This window comes from Macaca mulatta, chromosome 4, assembly GCF_049350105.2.
Source record: "Macaca mulatta isolate MMU2019108-1 chromosome 4, T2T-MMU8v2.0, whole genome shotgun sequence".
NCBI classification, from domain to species: Eukaryota; Metazoa; Chordata; class Mammalia; order Primates; family Cercopithecidae; genus Macaca; species Macaca mulatta.
The window spans coordinates 143,086,584-143,109,620 of record NC_133409.1 but is presented as its reverse complement, the minus strand read 5'-3'; the positions used below and the strand labels follow the sequence as shown (position 1 = coordinate 143,109,620).

At 40.4% G+C, this 23,037-nt stretch overlaps 1 protein-coding gene and 1 long non-coding RNA gene across 4 annotated transcripts; both read right to left on the bottom strand.

Annotated features, from left to right (window-relative positions):
* Window positions 1-4,167: 4,167 nt before the first annotated feature.
* Window positions 4,168-8,301, bottom strand: LOC144340367 (uncharacterized). Its single transcript, XR_013416431.1, has 2 exons — window positions 5,805-8,301; window positions 4,168-5,114 (listed from the first exon to the last, which is right to left on the bottom strand). It is a non-coding gene; the product is annotated as an uncharacterized LOC144340367 (long non-coding RNA).
* A 2,983-nt stretch (window positions 8,302-11,284) lies between these two features.
* Window positions 11,285-22,800, bottom strand: SAYSD1 (SAYSVFN motif domain containing 1). Of its 3 annotated transcripts, none has more exons than XM_028846896.2 (3): window positions 22,522-22,800; window positions 16,829-21,373; window positions 11,285-13,020 (listed from the first exon to the last, which is right to left on the bottom strand). In XM_028846896.2, exons 2-3 carry the CDS (start codon window positions 17,111-17,113, stop codon window positions 12,676-12,678), a joined length of 630 nt encoding a protein of 209 aa, XP_028702729.1. In that variant the 5' UTR covers window positions 17,114-21,373; window positions 22,522-22,800; the 3' UTR covers window positions 11,285-12,675. The 3 variants fall into 3 exon arrangements, with proteins under 3 accessions (XP_028702729.1, XP_014991750.1, NP_001177803.1); XM_015136264.3 differs by having other exon boundaries at window positions 16,886-21,373; NM_001190874.1 differs by lacking the exon at window positions 16,829-21,373 and having other exon boundaries at window positions 12,549-13,020; window positions 22,522-22,728.
* Window positions 22,801-23,037: the final 237 nt, after the last annotated feature.

Below are 23,037 nucleotides of genomic sequence, written 5' to 3'. Positions count from 1 at the left end.
AATAGTAGACTGTTTAAATGTGAAAAAGAGCTGTAGTGAAAGAGGGGAGGAAATTGCAGAGGAGGAAAAAAGAATGAGAATTACAAGTGGCAAGTGACAAGGAACTAGGTTAGGAACCCTATCTCCAGTCAGCGTTATTAACTCCATCTTCCATAAATCTGAGCTCCTTCCCTGTAGCGTTCTCTAATCCTAAGCAGTGATAGAGTATTTTCTTTTGTACAAAAGCTCATTTTAACTAACACAATGATTTTGGAAAGAGAAAAAGACCCATGGCCTAGAGTGAATCCAAGAAGACTTTTATTTTTTTCGCACTGACACTGGGCACCAATGTGAGAATGAATTACTATGGCTCCCCCTCATGTAGGACAAATAGACCTTAGAATTTATTTGTGGTACAACCTCCAACTACAAACAAAATCAATAGCTGAGAATTACAAACACTGGGTAGTCCCATGCCGAGAGATGGATTGCCTTAGAGCTAATGCAGGCTGGTAACACCCAGAGGCGATTAGCAGGTTTTTGTTTTGTTTTGTTTTGTTTTAACTTTCCAAATCTTTAGGGTGAAAGAGCAAGGACTTGAGGCAGTAAATGATATTTACACAAAACTTTTTTTAATGCCGATGACCTAAGGTGGCATTAGAAACACACTTGGCAACTACACAAACTAAATAGTGACAACAAAAAGGCCATGGTTACTTTACTCTTTAGCTCCAATCTTTGACCATCTGTAACCGTTATGTACATTTCTGGCTGAAAAAAAAAAGGTGTTTTACCACCATATTTTTGCCCTCCAGAACCCTTCTGAACCTTCAAAATTCCTAGGAAATTGAATTTACAGCTTTAATAAACCCCACTGCTACCCATCAATTAGATGCTACTTGACAATAAAATCATCCTCAAGCTCTTTCATCTTTCAAATCCTGGTGTTAAAAGTAAAGACTAGAGAACCCAAACCAGAGACACACACCAAAGCAAAGACATTTCCCCCTAGTTAAGTTAAATCAATGTCTTCCAATGGCATCCTTTGGAAAGGTACAGTTAAAAACACAGGCAAAGGCTGGACACAGTGGCTCATTCCTGTAATCCCAGCACTTTGGAAGGCTGAGGCAGGTGGATCATGAGGTCAAGAGATCAAAACCATCCTGGCGAACATAGCGAAAACCCGTCTCTGCTAAAAATACAAAAATTAGCTGGGCATGGTGGCGCCTGCCTGTAGTTCCAGCTACTCAGGAGGCTGAGGCAGGAGAATTATCCATCGCAGCCTTTATGCAGGGACTGCAATGAACCCGGAGGCAGAGGTTGCAGAGAGCTGAGATTGTGCTACTGCACTCCAGTCTGAAGACAGAGCAAGACTCTGTCTCAAAAAAAAAAAAAAAAAAAAAAAAGATGAAAAGATTTCTCGTGTACACTCATCATATGAAAGAACCATGTTACATTAAGAATTATACTGTGTTGAAATATTCTCAGCTATCAAGAAAAACATCTATAACACCCCAGCTACATGAAGTATTTACAAAAACACCTAGAAATTGGTAAAGATTGTGAAGCCTGCCAAACAAGGTGTGGTGGTGCCACAAGTCCAGAAAGAATGCCACCCATGGGGTCTCAGAATCAGCTGTAATGGCAATGCTCTCACTCACTCTCCTAGCCTTGAACAACACCTGCTTCTCAAACACAGACCTTCCTTCTGGCAGGAAGGGGCCCTTACCTCTCAGGCTCCATGACTGAGTTAGTCTTGCTGTCACTTCTTACATGAGAAGTGCAATAGCTCTTTAGACATTCTGTATCCACAGTGCAGATCTCCTGAGAGCATGCCAAGCTACCCAAACCCCAGTAATACCCCAAGTTACAGTCATCTCCATAATGAAGTGTGGGGCTCATGCACCTTCTGCATTGGCCGCCCACATGAAGAACAGCTTTCTTCAGCTGCACTAAGAATGATGCATAGATGTAGATTTCCAAAGGCTATAGCAGCAAGATCACAGAAACCTTACATGAACTTCAGAATCTGACTTCTCTCTCTTCCCTGGGGCTGGATCCTCCGAAGTGATCAGATCCTAACATGAATTTCCAAAATGATCATGTTTCTTCAGGAAATGTCTCTTCCAGGGCCCTTACTCGCCCTGCATTGCCCAGCCTTTCATTAGGCCATGAGGATTCTGGGAAAAATGCAAATTGCCTAGGAAATGCTCCTTTTTACAGAAATAGATTTTTGAAAATTATATATAGGGCAGAACCTGATATAATCTATGAGAAGAGCCAGAATAGCCAAAGACATTACTTTTTTTATTGATGAGGATCTAGAACAAGGCAATTGTTTCATACCAACCGGGTGCCATTTCACAATATGTTTGGCACTGCCAAACTCTGTCTAAATCTCAGAGGAAAAGTCATTAGAAGAAAAATGTTTAAAATAAGCTCTAAAAAACAAAGTTATTTCTGTCCCTAGAGATGGTCCACTGTAAATGAACTGACATGTATATAAAGAATACTCTGCCTGTCAACACATATGCTTTTCTCTAACAGTTATTAAAATAAGATCAATATTATTAGTGAAGCAATAAATGAAATATTTACCAAGAGAGAAAGGGAGTAAAGGACATGGAGATATGGGGGTAGGGTGCTATTGTAGGCCGGATGGTCAGGGAAGGCCTCTCTGATGAAGTGACATCTGAGAGACCCCAGTGGAATAAGGGAGCAGGACCTAGGATCATCTAGGGGAGTGAGTTCCCAGAAAAGGCAACAGTCAAATCCCTAAAGCAGAAAGAAGCATATTTAGTTTGTTAGATCAGTAAACTATGGTTTACCACCTGATTTTATAAATAAAGTTTTATTGGCACATTCATTTACTTATATATTGTCTATGGATGCTTTTGCTCTACAATGGCAAAGTTGAGTACTTGCAACAGAGACAGTTTGGTCAACAAAGCCTATTTACCAACTGGCCCTTTACAGAAAGTCTGCCAAACCACAATGTAAGATGAACACCAAGGAGGTGAATGTAACCTGAAAAGAGAGGCAGGGGCCAGATCACTTTGGGCCTCGTAGGATAAAACCACCTAAACAACCACCTACCTACTAAACAACAAACACATCCCCAAGAGATTAAGAGTGCAGATATTATTTACAAATTTGGGTTCAAAGGTTTCTTTTCACTGCCTCATTCTAGGGTACCCATCTGACCTCTGCTTTATTTCTGGTCCCCAGGGTTCTCAGCCTTTTTTTCCATGCGACAGGGACGTACGCATCTGAGAGGGTTCCAGGGACATATCCACAATAAGCCCAAACAAATGAGATTTAAGAAAATTGTCAAATGATCGTTCACAAATAATAATTATATGCTACAAGTTATTTTGATACAAATGTGATATTTTAAACTATATCATAAGACACAATGAAACTACTGCTACAGGCTATATTTTCCAGCATTTTTTTTATTCAAGTAGAATTCCCCAGAAATGAAATATATTCAAAGACCTTGCTAAGCAAAGTGTGGTCCAAAGACCAGTGGCATCAGCACCTAAAAGGTGGTTAGAAATGCAGAATCTCAGGCCTTGACCCAGACCTATTTAATCAGAATCCACAGTTTCATGAGATCCCCAGGGGATTTGGTGATTAAAGGTTGAGATCCGGTTTTAATAGGGATTGGCTTCTAATTACTCTTTTCTAAGAGATGGAAATATAAAATTTTAAATTTCAAAGAGGTGAGCCTGGTTTGTACTATTCGTGCTAGTGACAACCGAATACAACTGAAGTGTTTAATAATATGGGATTGGCTAAATAAAGGCTGGTACATTTATCCATACAGAAATATTATGCAGCTGTCTGTATAATGTAGGAGAATAACATGAGAATATATTCAGAGTTAATCATTAAGTGAAAAAAATCAATTGTAGATAGGACTAAGACTAAAAAAATGTAAAGATAGGACTAAAGAACAGAATATAAATGTTATAAACCTTAATGATATGATATAACTAATAAAATGAGGGAAGGAAGAGAGGAGGCATAAAAGGCAGTGTTGGCATGTGGATTTCATTATCAGGGCAAAATATATCAGTTAAGGCTGATAAGTAGTAGGTTGTAATTATATTTAAAGATATAAGTCAATCAATTAGTCAATAAATCAGTAGAACTGGGGTTTGAAAGATGGAGAAAAGTAGGAAGAAGATGGAAATATAAATTTATTACACTTATTTTTATAGGATATTAATAAACACTGCCTAAAAATATCAATTTTTAAGTAATCAATATAAAGTTAAAAATATAAACTTGAAATAGAAATTTAAACTTTCTAGATTATTGAAAGAAACACACATACACACAAACAAAACAAGCAAACGAAAAACCCAGAGACCATATGGTAAAAGAAGCTACCTAAACAGAATAATATAAAATGTGATGAGATAAGCAAGACTTTCATAAACATAAATAAGTTAAACTCACCTATTAAAAGAAAATATTCTCATAATAGATTATAAAAGAAAACACAACTAGTCTTTATATACAAGCAGCATACCTAATAAAAATAATTCAAGCTGAAAACAAAACTATGGGCAGAGGCACATGAGGCAAATGCAAACAAAAAGTAAGCAGGGCTTCCAGCCTTAATATCAGACAAAAATAAATTCAGGGAAAAATGCAATAAAGAAAACAAAGAGGGCTTTGCATAATGATAAAGGGGACAATCTATAATGAAGACCTAAAAATATGCTTTTTATACATTTCAAAATCTAAAAGTGTTAAAAAATAATATAATCTCATGAAAATCACCGATAAAAACCATAAATAAAACTATTAACAAACAGAATCTATCAGCACATTAAAAAATAGTACATCACAATCAAGGGTGGATTCCAGGAATAAAAGGATGGTTCAATAAATAAATCTGTAATATTAATTGATTATATTAATTGATCAAAAAGAAAAACTATAAGATTAATGTTCACTACATTGAAAGGAGATTTTGTGAAATTCTACATCCATTCTTAAGAAAAACCTTTTAATAACATAAGTACAGAGAAGTAATTTCTTTTTTGTTTGTTTTTTGTTTTTTTGAGACAGAGTCTCGTTCTGTTGCTCAGGCTGGAGTGCAGTGGTGTAATCTTGGCTCACTGCAACCTCCACCTCCCAGGTTCAAATGATTCCCATGCCTCAGCCTCTCGATAGCTGGGATTACAGGGACCTGCCACCACACCTAGCTAATTTTTGTATTTTTAGTAGAGACGGGTTTTCTCCATGTTGGCCAGGCTAGTCTCGAACTACTGGACTTAAGTGATCTGCCTGCCTTGGCCTCCCAAAGTGCTGAGATTACAGGTGTGAGCCATTGCACCCAGCCCAGATGAGTGCTTTCTTAAGATTTCTGTTTGTCTATCTATCTATTCACCTACCCCAAAGCCAGGATCATGCTTAGTGGGAAATACTGGCACATGCTTATTAAAGTCAAGAGCAAAACAAAGATATCATTGATTACTATTCTGATTTAACATTTTTCCAGGTGCTTTAGCCAATGTAATGAACAAAGAGAAAAAAATAAGAGGCATAAAAATTGGGAAAAGAGGCTGGGCACAGTGACTCACGCCTGTAATTCCAGCATTTTGGGAGGCCAAGAGGGGAGGATCACTTGAGGCCACAAGTTCAAGATTAGCCTGGCCAACAAGGCAAAGCCCCGTCTTTACTAAAAATACAAAAAATTAGCCAGGCATGGCGGCGCACACTTGTAGTCCCAGCTACTCGCGAGGCTGAGGTGAGAGAGCTGCTTGAACCCAGGAGGCAGAAGTTGCAGTGAGCCAAGATTGTTCCACCGTACTCCAGCCTGGGTGACAAGAGTAACACCCTGTCTAAAAAAAAAAAAAAAAAAAAAAAAAAAAGGGAAAATAGGAACTAAATTTTACATTATTTGAAAAGGAAATAATTACCTACATGGCAAATCCAGGCAGATCAACTGAAAAACCATTATAATTAGTAAGAGAATTTGGTAAAGGACTGGTACAAAATTAATATACCAAAATCAATAGTTCTCATGCACACACACACACAACAATGACAAGTTGGAGGAAATAATAGAAGAAAAGATCTACTGACCTTAATAGCAAAAGATAAAATAACCAGGAGTAAACAGGGAATAGGAAGATCAATATAAAGCAAACTTGAAAGTGCAACTGAGGGGCAGTAAAAGAGGCTTAAACAAATGGTAGCATACTGTATTCTTGAATAGTAAAACAGTAACTTACAGATGTGTCTTCTCCTTAAGTTATCTGTATAATGTGAGACCAATAAAAATATCAAGAGAAATTTTGGGGACCTGGTCAAGTTAATTCTAAAGAACACAGGGAGAAAATAAACATGTTAAGTATAAGTTTTAAAGAAGAAAGCAAAAATAAGAGTAATAAAGAGGTGTCTACCCCATTCAGATATTAAAACACACCAAAGAGCTTCAATAATAAAAAGTGAAGTACTAGAATATGGAAAAGCTGTCAGATCAAAATAACAGATCAGAAAGCCCAAAATAGATACAAATACACAAGAAATGTGGTATATGATACAGATGGGTTTAAAATTAGCCTGAAAGAGTTGGGTTATTTAATAAATGAACCTGAGGGAACTAGTTAGATACCTGAACAAATAGATGCCTGAATAAATAAAGTTGGATCCGTATCTGTAACCCCACTCCAAAATAAATACTAGGTAGATAAAGAACTTAAATATAGAAAACGAAAGCAGTGGGTAAACATGGAAATTTTTTTGCCATATGACAAAAACCCAGGTCATAAAATAAAATACATAAATTTGACAACAAAAAATTTCTACACAGAAACAAAAACAGCAACAAGTTTGAACAAATTGAGCAAAAATATTTGAAATGCATAATTCAAAGAGCCAATTTTCTTCATTTACGAAGAGTTCCTAAATGAAATTTTAAAATTCCCAATAACTCAACAGAAATCATGCAAAGGCTAAAACAGTTCACAGGTAAATACAAATGACTCATAAATTTATAGAAAGATGTTCACCCATAATAAGAAATTTAAATTAAAACTATGAGGTGCCATTTCACCTCTCAGATATTGGCAAAGTACAGAAGACAGTTGGAAAACACCCTGTGTTGGTGAGGATATGAGGAAATTGGCATTTTCATACATTGCTGGTAGGAATGTAAATAAGAATCACTTCTATGCAGGGCAACATCTATCAAACATTTTCAGTCAAATATCCTTTTGCCAGCAAATCTAATTCTAACAAATTATCCCAGAGAAGTATTCCCATATGTTGAAATGACATATGTACAAGGATATTCGTTGTACATTGTTTGCAACAACAAAAGATTAGAAATGACCTAAATATACATTAACGGAGACTTGTTGAGTTACAATCTATCCATACAATGGTATACTCTGTAGCTGTGAAAAAGAAGGAAGCAGCTCTATTTGTGCTGATGTAATTACTAAGAAATATTGTTTGCTCAAAAAGCAAGAGGCACCCAATATTCTTTTCTGGAATTGCCTCTCATCAATTCCTTTTATTCGTTCCTTAACATCCAAGTCCTCAGAATGCATCCAAGCTTGTTATTCTCCTTCATGATTATCACCTTTCTCCCAGGTGGTTTTCTCTGACCAAAATGCTTTTTGCCCCCACCTTCTTTTTTGGGGGAGTACCTAGTCCTCCCTTAAACTCAGCACAGCGCCACTGCCTCCAGGAAGCCCTTCCTGACCCGTGATTTAAGACCCTCTTTTGAGGCTGGGGTCCTCGTTCAGATGACATACTCTCAGTGTGGCTTACCACACTGCACTGTAACTGTCTGGTTACTGGCTACCTCCCCCATTTGACTGTGAGGTCCTTGAGAAAAGGAACCTTGTCTCCCTTATATCTGTATGAGCCAAGTCCAGCACCAGGACTGGCAAAGTTTAGATGCTCTGTAAATGGATAGATGGATGGATGAATGAATGACATAGAGAATCTACTCCCCACCATAGCATGGATGATCTTTTAGAAATGGAAATTGAGGGCCGGCTGCAGTGGCTTACGCCTGTAAACCCAGCACTTTGAAAAGCCAGGGCAGACAGATTACCTGAAGTCAGGAGTTTGAGACCAGGCAGGCCAGCATACAGTGAAACCCCTTCTCTACTAAAAGTAGAAAAATTAGCTGGGTGTGGTGGCGCATGCCTGTAGTCCCAGCTACTTGGGAAGTTGAGGCAGGAGAATTGCTTGAACCTGGGAGGCAGATCGTGTTACTGCACTCCACCCTGGGGACAGAGTGAGACTCTGTCTCTCAAAAAAAAAAAAAAAAAAAAAAAAAAAAAAAAAAAAAAGAGAGGAAAAAAAAAAGAAAATTGGATCATGTCACTCCCTTACATAAAAACTTCAAATGCATATAAATAAAATTCAAACTCCTAAAAAAGAAAAAAGCAAGCAAGCAAAAGAATAGCGTGTTTAGGATGGTGTCATTTGCAGGCTTGAGAAACTACAAACACGGCAGGGTAGAGGGAGATGTTCTCCCTATACACCCTATATACCTCTTGACTTCTAAAATATATTCACAGAAGTACAACAATATTTTATTCCTTCCTGTATTTCCAAAATGGTCTAAAACGAGCATGTACTTCTTGTTGTAATCATTTAAAGAAAACCTCAAAAATAAAGGACGTTTAATTTCTGCGTAGTCTTTGGAGTTAGTTCCTCATTGTTTTAAAGCTATGTTTCTTCTTCTCTCGCTTTGGTGTTCCAAATGAACAGTTTGAAAAATAGCAAACCTCATTGCTCCCTTTAAAAATGCACAACCGTTTTCTTTGCTTGGATCTAATAATCACTAAATTTTCTTCCTATTTTAACATTTATGGTTTACGTCAGCGGCTCTTAATCTTTATTATGCCAGAGATCACATCAGGGAGGCTGTTAAAATGCAGATTCTCAGGATTCTACCCCCAGACATTCTGAGTCAGTGGGGGCCCTGGAATCTGCATTTTACCATTACTACAGGAGATTCCTATGTAGGTGGGTGGTCTATAGACCATACTTTTCAAAACGTTCATCCATGACTTGTTCAGGAAAGAGTATTTTTCATGTAGAAGTGAAAATCCTATATAGTATTTAGGATTGCAAGTGATTTCTCCCTTGAAAAAACACATGCACACACACACACACACACACCTTACACCTTTATAAGCATTCACATTGTGTCCTATACTTCATAATACAGTTTTGTGTGCACTCATCTTGTCTTCTCTCTCAGCTTTTTGAAAATGGGATGCAAGTCTTTATGTATCCTAGTGCTCCAAAGTTGTGAAATAAAAGTATGTGTGATAGAAACCAAAGCATATGGTTCAAAAGTTACTTTCTTTGGCTTCGGGAGTTGGTTTTCTCTGCCAACTATGTAAATTCTTAGTCATTCCCCTTCTCCTTCCCGCAAAGCTCAGCTATGTGCAAGCAACTGTAACACTGCCTGCTAAGTCTAGAGAGGAGCTGCTGTTTTATTTTAAAATACATATATAAATCACTTCTGGTAGCTTTCTATGCCTTTCCCAGGACCTCTGATGAGCCCTTTCCTCTGTAAATTTTAAAATGGAAAAAAAAAAAATCTGAAAAAGCAGCACAAGTGGTTGAGATAAACATCCCAGAGGGTTTTCTACATTACGTAAATTTTCAAGTGTGAGGTGAAGGGACCCGTGAGGTATAGTGGCAGCTCTACGCCACCGCCTGGTGGCAATATGCTCCATGACATCCCAACCCCACCCCTGCATCCCTGGGCTCTTAGGGACGCTCATCCTATGCAGGAGCTCCTGTGTGTGTGTCCCCAGCAGCGCCAAATCCAGGGCATCTACAACTATTTGCTGGTATGAGTAGCAGGAACTAAAAACACATAGCTCGAATTTTGATGTCTTCTGCCCAACTGAGGGTCACTGGTTCTTTCAATTGTATAATTTTCTAAGATTTTGCAGCACAGAGCTTTTTAAATGACACACAGGTTAGTCAAAAGACAAATGTGGAAGACTGCCTATACTCAAAGCATAACTCTAATAGCACAAAATACACATGCCTGTCATCACTGGAAAAGCTCCAAAGCTTTTGAGAAAGGTCATTACACCCATCCACAGGGACATTCACCCTCACTCAAACCTGAAAAACTTAGGTCAGGGCTAGCATGAAAGTGACTGAGTCCCAGAGGTACAGCTCAATGACTTGGCCTAAAGAGCAGAGAGAAAAGAGAACTAAGGGTTTACCAGTCTGAAGGATGCTCACATAGGCCTCCAGGGACTCCACATCCACTAAGATTAGGAGACAAAATAACCCCAGATGGTGAGGATGGGAGTGGCAAAAGTTCTTTCAGTAAACATAAAGAACCTCCTAGGAAGTACCTGGAATCTTCTTTAGGGGTTCACTAGAAACTAATTATCTTTACTTGGGAATAAATGATGGCCCTGCCCAAGGTTGGGGGTGGGGAACACACTTGATGGCATTTTGGGGTCCCTTCCAACTTTAGATGTAGAGTTTCACTTAACAGTCTCTATCAGTAGGCAAGATGGGATAATGTGAATAAAAGCAAAAACCAAGTTACTTGTTAAGACTTGAACAGAAATGACTTCACTCGTGTATAAAGTTATCACAGGGATTGCATCTACCTCTGGGATTTCAAGTTCCCTGATGACAGAAGAATCCTTTAATGGAGGCTGCATGCTGGGTTAATGGTCAGGCTATGAGTGGAAATTCTGAGATCAATAGGCCTAAATTCGGGAAATCAAGGCTGCACCTAAAGCCTAATGGTCTGATGAAAGCACCAAATACTTATTGTTCTTTCTTCTTCTCCCTGTCAGGCCTTTAATTGATTCATACCCTATTTTTCCTAATGCCATCATTACATGCACCTTTGGGAAGAGGTGAGGAGAACTGACAAAATTGTTCACAGAAAAGCCCATGCAAGATGGGCTTGAGGCAATCTAGACTCCACCTCAAAAACAGCTGCATTTCAAAAATCACTACTGAGGTCCACCCAACCACAGGTCAAGTCTCCTGTGTGCTTAAGTCTTTACCCCACTGGGATTACTAATTGGATCAAACCTCTCTAATTCAGAGTTACAGGCATTTTGTTTTAGGGGAAAGTTTGAATTATACGTTTTTAAAATACAAATGAGTTCTTTCCTACAGCAATGCTTACTGCCCTGAGCACTGCAGTAAAACTTAGATTAGGGAATTACTCCCTTGTGTGGGACTTTTATGAAATGGAAAAGTCCAAGGAAAGTATCAAGAAAATTAAGAAAGCCTTAAGAAAATAAATCAGTCAACAAAATTGTATCTTAAATACAATCAAAACTTCATGTTTAATAGGGATTCATCTGTTTCCCATACTCTCTTACATGTCCAGTTCAGACAGAAATCATGGAAGAAAAGACTTTTCTGTGAGCTAGAACGGACCACCTGCTTGACCGGATGGCTCTGAGGAATAGCCAAACTCCCAATGGGCAAAGGGCTGTGAGGAAGAGCAACACATATCAGAAGAATTTTCAACAAGGGCTGAAACACCATGAAGTTAGCCACAAAATGGAATTAATGAGAGAAGCCCCAACCCAATGGGAGTCTGCCTGATTTTAACGAACCCAAACTCTAACATTGTACTGGAAGAGGAAGGAACATTAAAATCCAGCCTGATTATCACTGTTTACAGAATTTCTCACCAGAGGCCCACAGATGAAAAGGCTGCTTACTCTAAAGCCCTTAGAACCCTATAGTGAACTGCACATGCGAGGGATCTAGGCTGCGTGCTCCTTATGAGACTCTAATGCGTGATGATCTGAGGTGGAAGTTTCATCCCGAAACCACCTCCACTACCACCCCGTCCATGGAAAAACTGTCTTCCACAAAACTGGTCCCTGGTGCCAAAAAGGTTGGGGACTGCTGCCTTAGAATATAAGAAACAACTCAAGCAGCCAACAGGTCTGGAGTTACACTTCCAGCCCTCCCCTTTGTACACACTCAATACTCCTTGCTGAACTGGCTATTAATAACCACTTGTGAAATCCCTCCCCATACCTGCACTTAGTCCTTTGTCTCTTCCTACCTTCCTTTACTGAGTGGTGACAAAATAATAGAGAGTGGAAGATGGTGATGGGCAATGAAGAGGGACCTATTTCTGAAGAGATGTTTTAAAGATATTTTATTTTTCAATACCAGTAATGACTGAAAATGAAAGAATTAAAGCAGGAAGCAAAACAAAAACAAACAAGAAACCCAAAACTTGCAACCTAAACTTTCTGGGAAAAAAAAAAATTGCTATAAATGTTAAAAGACTTAAAGAGAACATTTACAATGCAGCCCTGATGTACCTAATCATTACTTCAAATGGCTGGATGTTTTAAGCTGAGAATCTTCCCAGTGCCTTTCTAGTGCTCTAAAATCATCCCCCAAACAGATGAGAAATGAGACAAACAGGTCTCCCTTCTTGAGTACATAATTTTTATAAATTGCATCGGACCCACAGTGAATGTACTTTAGAGAGTTTCCCCAACACTAAAGAGAAATTCAAAGATCAAATGGCAGCAAAAGATCAGGGAAAGAATGTAGAAGAACCATGCAGTCACAGAGCTAACCTGCAAGCTGCCCTTAGTCCTATACACCTGAAATCAAATCCATAGCCAGTGGTGAGGAAGACATCAGAAGTTAGCTGCATGATGGCACAGCTGGGTCCTATCTCCCTGCCAGGGGTCTCAACTGTAACTCGCGCTCCAACTGCTCTGCAGTCAGGGTGCCCTGGATGGCTTCGCAGCCCGGATTGAACACAGAGTAGGCGCTCTTCTCTCCCTCCTTCTTCTCTTCAGGGCCTCGTGTCCCGACGTACATCCAATAGAACAAGGACAGGACAAAATATGCCAGGCCAAATTCCAGTTCCACAAACAATCCCAGCAGGACCAACCAGAGAAGAACCTTCAAGAAGGTGATATTGGTCAGGAAAGACTGGTCCCAGCATGATGGTAGAGGAATGGCTATGTTCCATGGTGGCTGTGATGTGCTGCCCTGGGGCTGCGGCGCTTCCTAGGATACACAAACAAAAGAAAGAATAAAGGGTAATGGAGCTGAGATGATCAAAACTAATCTGAAAAGGCAGTTTTCATTGCTGTGAGAAGGCTGCTGGCTCATTGATTTCTATTCTCTCACCCTACTCTCTAAAACAATCACCTCCAAAGAACTATGTGCTCTGCTCCAACTGAATCAAAACTGATCAGCACTTAGTGAGATGAGACCTAATAAAAGCCCTACAGCATTCAGACAGATTCTTATTCGTGGGAGTCATTTCTTCAGATTAGTCTGCTGCTAAGAAGAGCTAATTTGTGCCCCATACAGAAACTCCTGAATAATCGATAATGCAACAGTCATGACAAATGCTTCAAACACAGAGTCAACGTACCTTTGTTGATCTGATTAGATGACCTAAAATATTATGACTGGCGTGATTCTAAAATAGAGACAGGAAACAAAAATCCTTTTCACGTTAAAAAAAAAAAAAAAAAAATCAGCCAGGCGCACACTTGTAATCCCAGCACTTTGGAAGGCTGAGGCAGGCAGATTACTTGAGCTCAGGAGTTTGAGACCAGCCTGGCCAACATGGTGAAACCTCATCTCTACTAAAAATACAAAAATTAGCCAGCATGGTGGCACATGACTATAATCCCAGCTACTCAGGAGGCTGAGGCATGAGAATTGCTCAAACCTGGGAGATGGAAGATGCAGTGAGCTGAGATTGCACCACCACACCCTAGCTTGGGTGACAGAGCAAGACACTGTCTCAAAAACAACAAAAACCACTGTTACAGCCATTACTGGGCCCTCTTACCTTCCCATCCCCGTGACTAACCTACACAGGTCGTTGTCACTCACCCAAGGCCCAGCCAATGTCTCCTAACTAGACTCCCTGCCTCCTATCTCTTCCCTCCCCAAGCCATCCTATGTACAACTGCTAAATGAATTTTCTTAAAGACCGATCATCCTCCTGCCCACAAATCTTCAAAAACTTTCACTGCCTACAGGATAAAATCCAAATTCCTTGGGCTGGAACCCAAGGACCTCAATTTGTTCAACAGATTGAAATGCCAGTACACAGGCTCCTGTGCCAGATGCTAATGGCAGACACAGGTATTTAGACAGCTCTGTGTCCAGTCCACTGTTCTCAGAACTCTTTGAGCATGCCCTACAATAAGGAATACATTTGAGACTGTAACCCAGAATACATATATGCAACAACCTTTCACAAGTCAACACTTACCCTCCCGGAGACATTCTCTTGTATTTCCTATTCTATTTTAAAAACATTTTTAATAGGGGACAAGATCTTCTATATTAATTTCACCATCCACTAGTGGGTCACAGTGGTCTAGGAAATTCCATTACAACAGGATCCACAATCTTTTGTTCTATAAATGACCCTTCTACTCCAGCTTAACTGGTCTTATTACCCAAAGATATTCTCAGTCCTCATCTCAGGCCTAGAATTCCATCCACTTCCTCTTTCTTCCTCAACTATTTGCCTTCCATCCAGGCAAGCACAGTTCATGAACTGTCAGCCCTGACCTCCCTGGCCATCAGGGAGGGTGCCCCCTCTGCCTCCCCAAGCACCAGCTAGCTCTCCTGCTCATTGAGCATCAAACTATTCAGTACTACAGTGTCTCTCTTTTAATATAGGTCATGTGATGTGTGATGCCAGATTGTTTAAGTACCAGGAGGCAACGTGTCTCCAGATCCAAACACAGCATCCCATACTTAGGTTCTCAATACATAGCAGAACTTTTAATTCATCTCTTCAGTTACATCCCCTATTCTTCTTCACATGAATATTTAAAAGGGGATCACAAATACTGGTTATCTGATTTATGATGCTTCAGAAGTTCTATTTTGTCAGAACCTTCTTTTTATAGCATCAACACTGTAATTAGTATCTCTTCGGTTCGATTAGAAAGTCTGATTGGAGAGGCCCTTATATTATCAGCCACATCCCTGACCCCTGATACTCTAAGAAACGTCTGTTTCAGATTTGACATGCATGCATAGTACTTCTGGCCCAAGAAGAATGCATCTGGGCAGTGTACTGGGCAAGGGGGAGAGTAGCATGAGACGACAGGGCTAAGGAGGGAGGGCAGGAGGGTGGGAGCCAGATCAAGTACAGCCAGGCAGGCTGCAGTGAAGATTCTGGAAATGGGAAACAGCTGAAGGTCTAAGCAGGGAACTTATAATCCACCTTTCATTTAAGACTGCTCCAGCTGTCATCTGGAGCAAGGGTTCCCAATCCCGGGACCCATATGGATTTGTGGCCTGTTAGGAACCAGGCCATACAGCAGGTGGTGAGTGGCCAGTGAGCATGCATTACTGCCTGAGCTCCACTTCCTGTCAGATCAGCGGTGGCATTAGATTCTCATAAGACCATGAACCCTATTGTGAACTGCGCATGCGCAGGATCTAGGGCGCCCGCTCCTTATGAGAATTTAACTCATGCCTGATGATCTGAGGTGGAACAGCTTCATCCTGAAGCCATTTCTCCCCACCCCTGGGTAGAAAAATTGTCTTCCACGAAATCCCTGGTGCTAAAAAGTTTGGGGAGGAGGCCTAGCAAGAGAGAGCCAGACATTGACCGGGGGGTGACAGCAGTCAGATGGAAATAATGGATTGATAGACACAAAATACATTTTGAATATACATGTTGAAATTCACAATAAACTAAATTTATCATTTAGGGAGTATAAAAAGAAGAATGCTCCTATGCCACCATTTACTGAGAGCCTTCAAATGTATGAACTCTTGTAATCCAGCAGGCAGGCATTATTATTCCCAATTTACTGATAAGAAAACACTAAGAGATTAAGTAATTTCCCTAAAGCCATACAACTAGTGATAGGCAGAGATGAGGTCAGTCTGGGATCCTAGGATGGTCTCCTCCAAAACCCATTTTATTTAATTAAGGGCCTTTATAGGGGCTGGCAAGAGAAAGGTTAGGGAGCTAGAGGGAGATGGGTGTGCGGGGCGGGGGGTAAACAAACTGACGAAGGGAACAAACAAAGAAGAGGAGAGATACGGACATTCCTCTGCCTCATTTGGAATTTGTCTGAGTACCACTTCCCTTCTGCTGTAAAACCTGGGTGAAGAAGTGTTTATGACTGTTGCATCACACACAGGCATGGTCCAAGGAAGGCACTGCCATACCTCAAATATCAGGCTGCTTCCTACCTCAGGGCCTCTGCACTTGTGGTTCCCTCTGAGAGGAATGCTACCTTCCCCTCACATATCACCTGGTTGGCCCCCTCCTACTACAAACAGCAAAACTGTCACCATATGTGCCCTTGGCTTAGTCCCCGTTTTTGCCAGGGTGGTTTCTTCTTGTTAAATGTCTCCTCCTTAGTGAGTTCTCCCTGCTCAGCTGATTTAAAATAGTACTCTGCTACCCTCACCCCTAATTCACTATCACAATCTACTGGTTCTATCTTTTTTCTTTCATAGCATTTATCTGGTTTTGTTTATTGTCCTCCTTTCCCTGTTGCCCAAGCTCAAATGCAAGTTGTACAAGAGTAGCACTTGTGTCTTAATCACACTGTCTCCCAGGATTTAGGACAAAGGCTGGAACACGGTGGGCACATGACAAGATTTTTGTTGAATGAATGAATGATAGTGAGGGAAAGGGAGAAATTCAAGATAACTACTAGATTTTGGAGGGGTGAGGCAAAGCTGTGCTTAGCCAGGCGACTCCAAAGGAGAGCCTTTGAGCAGAAAGCCAGGCTGAGCCAAGGCCTGGAGGTCAGGAGTGGTGGATGGGTATGGGGAATGGGTTCTGGAGCAGGGTGGTATGCAGGGGGCTTGCCTGGGATATGGCTGGAGAGGGAAGCAGGAGGCTTCTATAGGAATTTTTAAAAGTTACCAGCATTTTTGTCCTAATGTGGAAGAAGCTCGTCACAGAATTATTTCGGGAAACTGCTTTTCTCCAAGCAAAATCTGGTAGTGGGAAGGAGGATGTGGATACTTCCTCATCAATGACTACTGAAAAGATGCAGCAGCATTGTCGGTCAGAGGGAGGCCCGGGTGGGGGCAGAGGCATCATTGTGGTCAGAGCTCGGCCCAGATGGAGGCCACAGTGGCTTCCATCCATGGCATAGCACGAGGCAGCTGCAGCCTTGGCGGTTCACTTGTGTTGCCCCAAATGACATGGTTTAGTTATTTTGATGGCCAAAGAGTATTCCTTTGTGCATATACATTACAGTTTCTCGATCCCTTCATCTGTGCATGGACAGGAGATAAAATTTTTGGAATCTCCATGCCTGAGATTAAAAGGTGTGGGACTTTCTCTACCAGGCTCATTTCTTTGGACCTAATGTCCTCTAGGTTTCTCCACGTGGCTGTGGATGACAGGATTTCCCAAAGGTTTATGGCTGAAGCATATTCCACAGTGTATCTGTATGGTGGTTTCTTTATCCCTTCAGCTGTTGGGTGGACAGGACAGGTCATTTACCATGATGACCTCTAGGTTCAACAGTGTGGCTGCAAATGATGTAATTTCATTATATTTTTCTGGATGAAGAGTATTCCATTTGTGTATATATACTACAGTTTCTTTATCCCTTCATCTGTGGATGAACAGGTTTCTCCACATGATTGCAAATGGATTTCATCCATTTCTGTGGTGAAAGGATATTCCATTCTGGATATATATTTCAGTTTTGTCATCCCTTCATCAAGGGAATAACAGGTTCAACTGTGTGGCTCCAGGTGATATGATTTCAGTATATGTGCATGGCTGAAGGGTATTCCATTGTGAATGAATACTACAGTTTCTGTATCCCTTCATCTGTGGATGAACAGGTCTTTCTCCACGTTGCTGGAAGTGGGGTGATGTCCTAAAGTTTGATGGCTGAAGAGTATTCCACTGTGCATATATCCTAGAGTTTCTGTATTCCTTCATCTGTGAATGAACAGGACTGTTTTACATTTGGCTTATGCCAATGGCCATGTGGAAGCAGTCACTCTCCAGGTGAACTGAAAATGCCAGACTGACATTGGTGGCAAACGAAACAGGATGCCTTTGATGAAGGCTGTACATTGCCAGGAAGAGATTTGTGTCATCACTCTGCTAGAACGTGGCACCAATCCAGATCTTATGGATGTCTACAGCAACAACGCACTACACTATGCTATCTATAATGAGAACACACTACTGGCAGAAAAACTGCCTTCACACCATGTGAATACTGAAGTGCTGAACAAGCATGGAAACACACCACTTTATAGTTTGCAAAACACAGCAAAAGGTGGAATTTTAGTGAAGAAACAAGCAAATGTACATGCTGTTGATAGGTTGAAAAGAACAGCCCTCATGGCTGTTGTACATTATGGCTTGTCAGGTATAGTTAGCATTCTTCTTCAACAAAGTATATGCATACTCAAGAGTATGTATTAACAGACTGCAGAAGATCATGCTATTTCTGATGGTCTGACAAACACAACAAATTTTGCAACATTAAAAAAAAAGATACTTGAAAACGGTCTTCAAAACAACCACCCAGAAGAAGCATCCAAGAAGAATGCAAGTTTGAAAAAAGGAGGAGCAAGTGCAAAAGATTCTGGGAGTTCTGAAGCATCTGCATTCAGTATTTTCAAAAAACTGTGTGTTGATTCATGCCCTAAACCAGATGATGAAGACTTGACTTTTACTACCAAGCAGAGTATCCCTGAGAGTGTTTCAAGGTCTTTACTTGGACCTTCACATAAAAAAGGAAAAAAATACATAGTAAATGAAAAGGGAGAAGGGCCTCCTGAAAACATCTTTCCCTAAAGCCTACCATGGAAATGAAAGATTCTGTTGTGAAGAAAGCAATAGAAAGGAAGAATGAACAAACACTGAAAGCAGAACAAGAAGTACAAGTGACCTCAGAGGAAGAACAAGAAAAGCTTGAAAGTGAAAATAAATAGCCACAGGTTGAAGAAGCTAGAAAGAAGTACAAAAGTAAAAACAAAAAACAAAAAACAAAAAACAACAACAACAAAAAAACAGTATCAAAAAAACCTGTAGGATAGTACATCTGCTGATGACGATGATAAATTAATTCAACAAAGGAAGAGTGGAAAACCTTACCATCAGCGATTTCCTAGGAAGAAGAATGAAGAGTATGCTAGGCCTGCAAAGAAAATGTCAAATGAAGAGAAAAAGGTCAAAAAGCAAACTCATTTAGAGATGAACCTGATGACTTAACTCGGCTATCTGAAACAGCTTCAGAGGATCATGAGGAATCTTACCCTCATTATAAGAAGTTTATGATGCTCATTAAGCAATATGGAATGGATTGTAATGATTCTCATATCCTAATGGAAATCCACAATGCATTTATTTCATGTGAAAAGTCACTGGACCTTAAAAAAATTATCTGTGAACAACTTACACTAGACAATAAAAATATGAAAACTGAGTTTAGTGTACTGAAGAAGGAGCTATCCAAAACACAAGAAATGAAGTCACAGTTCAATATTAAAAAGTGGAATGGAAACAAGAACTCTACAGTTTGAATGCACCTTAAAAGAAGAAGATGAGAAGAAATGCTAATATGTTGTATGAAAACATTAGGGAAGAGTTAGAAAGGAAAGTGGAGCAACATAGGAAAGAAGTTGAAGTAAAAGAACAGCTTGAACTGACCATCGGATCACTAGAAATGGAATTGAAGGCTTGAAGAAATACTTTAAGTCAAGATTCTTGCAGTCATAGAAAAAAGAAAGACCTGATGCATGAAAATTGCTTGTTGAAGAGAGATACTGCCTTTATTGTGTATGTAAGTATACACAATAAAAAATAAGAACCTCAAAAAGGAAAAGAAATATTGAAAATATTGAAGGACATTGAAATTATTAAAGAAATGAATGGTGACCTTCAAGAGACTATAAAACTCAATGGAAAAATGTTAACAAAAACAGTATCCCAGTATAGTCAACAGCTTAACGACCTCAAAACTGAGAACAAAATGCTCAAGTCTCAACTGGAGAAGGAGAAACAAAACAAGGAAAGACTAGAAGCTGAAGTTGAGTCATTCCATGCTAGACTGGCTGCTGCTGTAAGTGAGCGTGATCAAAGTGTGAAAACAAAAAGAGACCTAGAACTTTAGAGAGAGCACAAGGCGTTTCTTTACAAGAAAGAAAATGAGTTCTGATATTTCTGAACTAAAAGATAATAATGAGTTTTTAACTGAGCAACTTTCCGAAGCTCAAATTAAATTCAATACCCTAAAAAGTAAACTCCATGACACAAGAAATTCTCTCAGAGAAAAGGTTTTGGTTTTATAAAGTGTACAAAAAGACCTCTAAGCCAAGTAAATCCTTTGGAAAGTGGGACTACGTAGAGGAGAGAATATCTCAACTACAACGTGAAAATCTGCTGCCTCAACAACTAGATGGTGCTCATAAGAAAGGGGTACCTTACAAAAGGTAATTAATATCCAAGGATGCTGCCTTGAGAGTGAAAAGGAAGGTCTTCTGCTACAAGGGAAAAATGAGGAGTTAATCAATGAATGTAATCATTTAAAAGATTGTTTCAGTATGAAAAAGAGAAAGCTGAAGGAGAAGTAAGTATCAAAAAAGATAAACATTCTTAAACTCCCAGAAGGAAAATTTAAAATATTTGGCTATGGCTACATGTTGAACCTAGTTGAATATAAAAATTAATAGATGAAAAATGTGTTTACCATACTGTATAATTCCATTTACATGAAACATCCGGAAAAGACAAATGTATAGAGATAGAAAGTAGATTGACGTTTGTGCAGGGCTGGGGTTGGAAACGGGTAGTAACCGCTAACGTGCATGAGGGGTCTCCTTGGAGTGATGGAGGCGTTCTAAAGTTGGATTGTAGTGATGGTTGCATGACTCAGTAAATTTACTAAAAATCTTTGAATTGTATGTTAAAAGAGATAAATTCTGTAGTATGTAAATCTTATTTCAATAAAGCTGTTTCAATTAAAACACAAAAATTAAAAATAATTTTTAAAAAATAGAATGCTAAAATCTCTGACAGGCCACAGTGTGCCATCAAAATTATCTGACATGAATTGTAAATTAGAAATTTTGTTTTCTAAACTAGAGGCAGAATCTGAAGAAAAAAAATTAAATGAGAATTTTCACACCAGAGCAAACCCAGAAATGGTAACAGTCAATGAAAACGAGCTTAAGGCAGAGTCTCTTATGAAAAACAGAGCAATTAACAAGAAACTGGAGGTCCAGCATTTCCTCTCATCCTTTGGCCATCAGGGTTCTCAATAATGGAAGTTTTTCTCTGAGTTCAGTTTCTCTGGGTCCAACTCAATGATCTCATTCCTTTGGAAATGAGACATACAGTCAAAAGCTCATTGCGTGGGTTAGACATTGTTTTTAACTGCAGAGAGAAAAAGAATAAGGGAAATGGTTTCTAAAATCTTAAGCAAGTGTTGTACTTAGAAAGTTCTAGTCAACAACAAAATTATCCAAAGACAATTAACACAAACTGCACACAAGGATTGTTTGAACTCTGCTGCGCTCTTTTCACCTTTCTGCAAGTCACCTGGAATCCTGTATATCACTGAGAATATCAAATCAAAATTAATAGGTTCACTAATTTTTAAAAATTCCCTCAAATCAAATGTGCAATAATAGATGAACTTAACGGAAACAATTTTAAGGCGAGAAAGGTACACTTTTCTTCCACTACATTTTCATTTTAAAGGGAATTTTTTAGTTCTTATTACACTTAGGAGGAACAAAGCCCTTGGCACAAATTATTACAAAGCACTTATCCCTTGATACGTTTTGTCCTGTATTTCCACACAGACATTTCAATCTCACCGCAAGCCACCTTAGCATTTTACTGATGAGTTAAAACTAAATGAAAACACAAAAGGATGCAAATTAAATTCATCTGCAAAATAAGAGATTATCAAAAGAATTAAATGTGAAAAGGTTTTCATACTAAATCACTTTTTGTCTTGAACATTGACTGTGGAACTTGAATAAGCTTCTGCCACTACCGCAGTTTCAGTTACCACACTTTGGTAAATTCTGTATTCAAATGCATTTCTAAGTCACAGGCTATGTGGGCTACTAGCTGCATGTGCCCCAGGTGCGAATCAAATGAAGTTTTAATTACTGCTACTTTTGATCAGTATCCAATTAGACCTTTTACCCTCCATTAGCAGAGGGCTGTGGCTCAACTTGGTTGTGGAAAGGTTTCCCGAAGCCACAGGGCGTCACGATAACTCAATTCGGGGTGAATAAATTCAGGGCAGAGGTGCTTTCTTCCAGAACCCTCGACTCTCGCCTCCTGCCTCGAATCAGGAGCTGCATGGGTCGCGGGCTGGAAAGAAAATATCAAAACCGGTAACAGTGCTGACACGTGGGGCGGGAGATGAGCGGTCCAGCCCTGGAGCAGGAGGGAAGCGCCAGTAGCCCCGCCTCCGGCAGCTAGGGCCACACCCCCGGCAGCTAGGGCCGCCCCCTCGACTGTGGCTCCGAGGCCACGTCTTAGGGCCGAGGTTTCCGTCTTCTCACCTGAACTAGGCCGGGCTGGGCTCGGGCACTCGCGGGCCTAGGTTTCCATACCAGGAACCGCTTTAGCCACCCCGAGGCTGCCTTTAGAGTCGCTGCTGCTTCCGCCTTCTCTCCTGGGGTTTGTGCGCCCTGACTGGCAGCGCTGGGTTGGGCTGCCAGACCCGCCCGTTTCCGCGCGGCCCGAAACTCAGCTAACCGTTGTTCCATCGCGCGCGCCTCGCGTCCGTTGGCCGGTAAGGGAGCGCGCGCCCGCAGGCCGCACAGCCGTTGCCTCCTCTCGTCCCCCGCCGGGCCGCCGTGCGCCTGCGTGACAGGAGCCCCTGCTGCGCGTGCGCAGGGGTGTGACCCGCGTCCACTTCGTTTGTGAAGTCTAGCGGGTGGCGTGTGTCCTTAGCCGTCCTCTCTTCACAGGCAAAGTGTCACCTCCTCAAGCCAAGTCTAAAGCACAGGGGTGCCCCATTGCCCCTCTCCCAAGGGCCGCTCTGCCTTGCTCCACCTCACTTAAGGGCTTGAGCA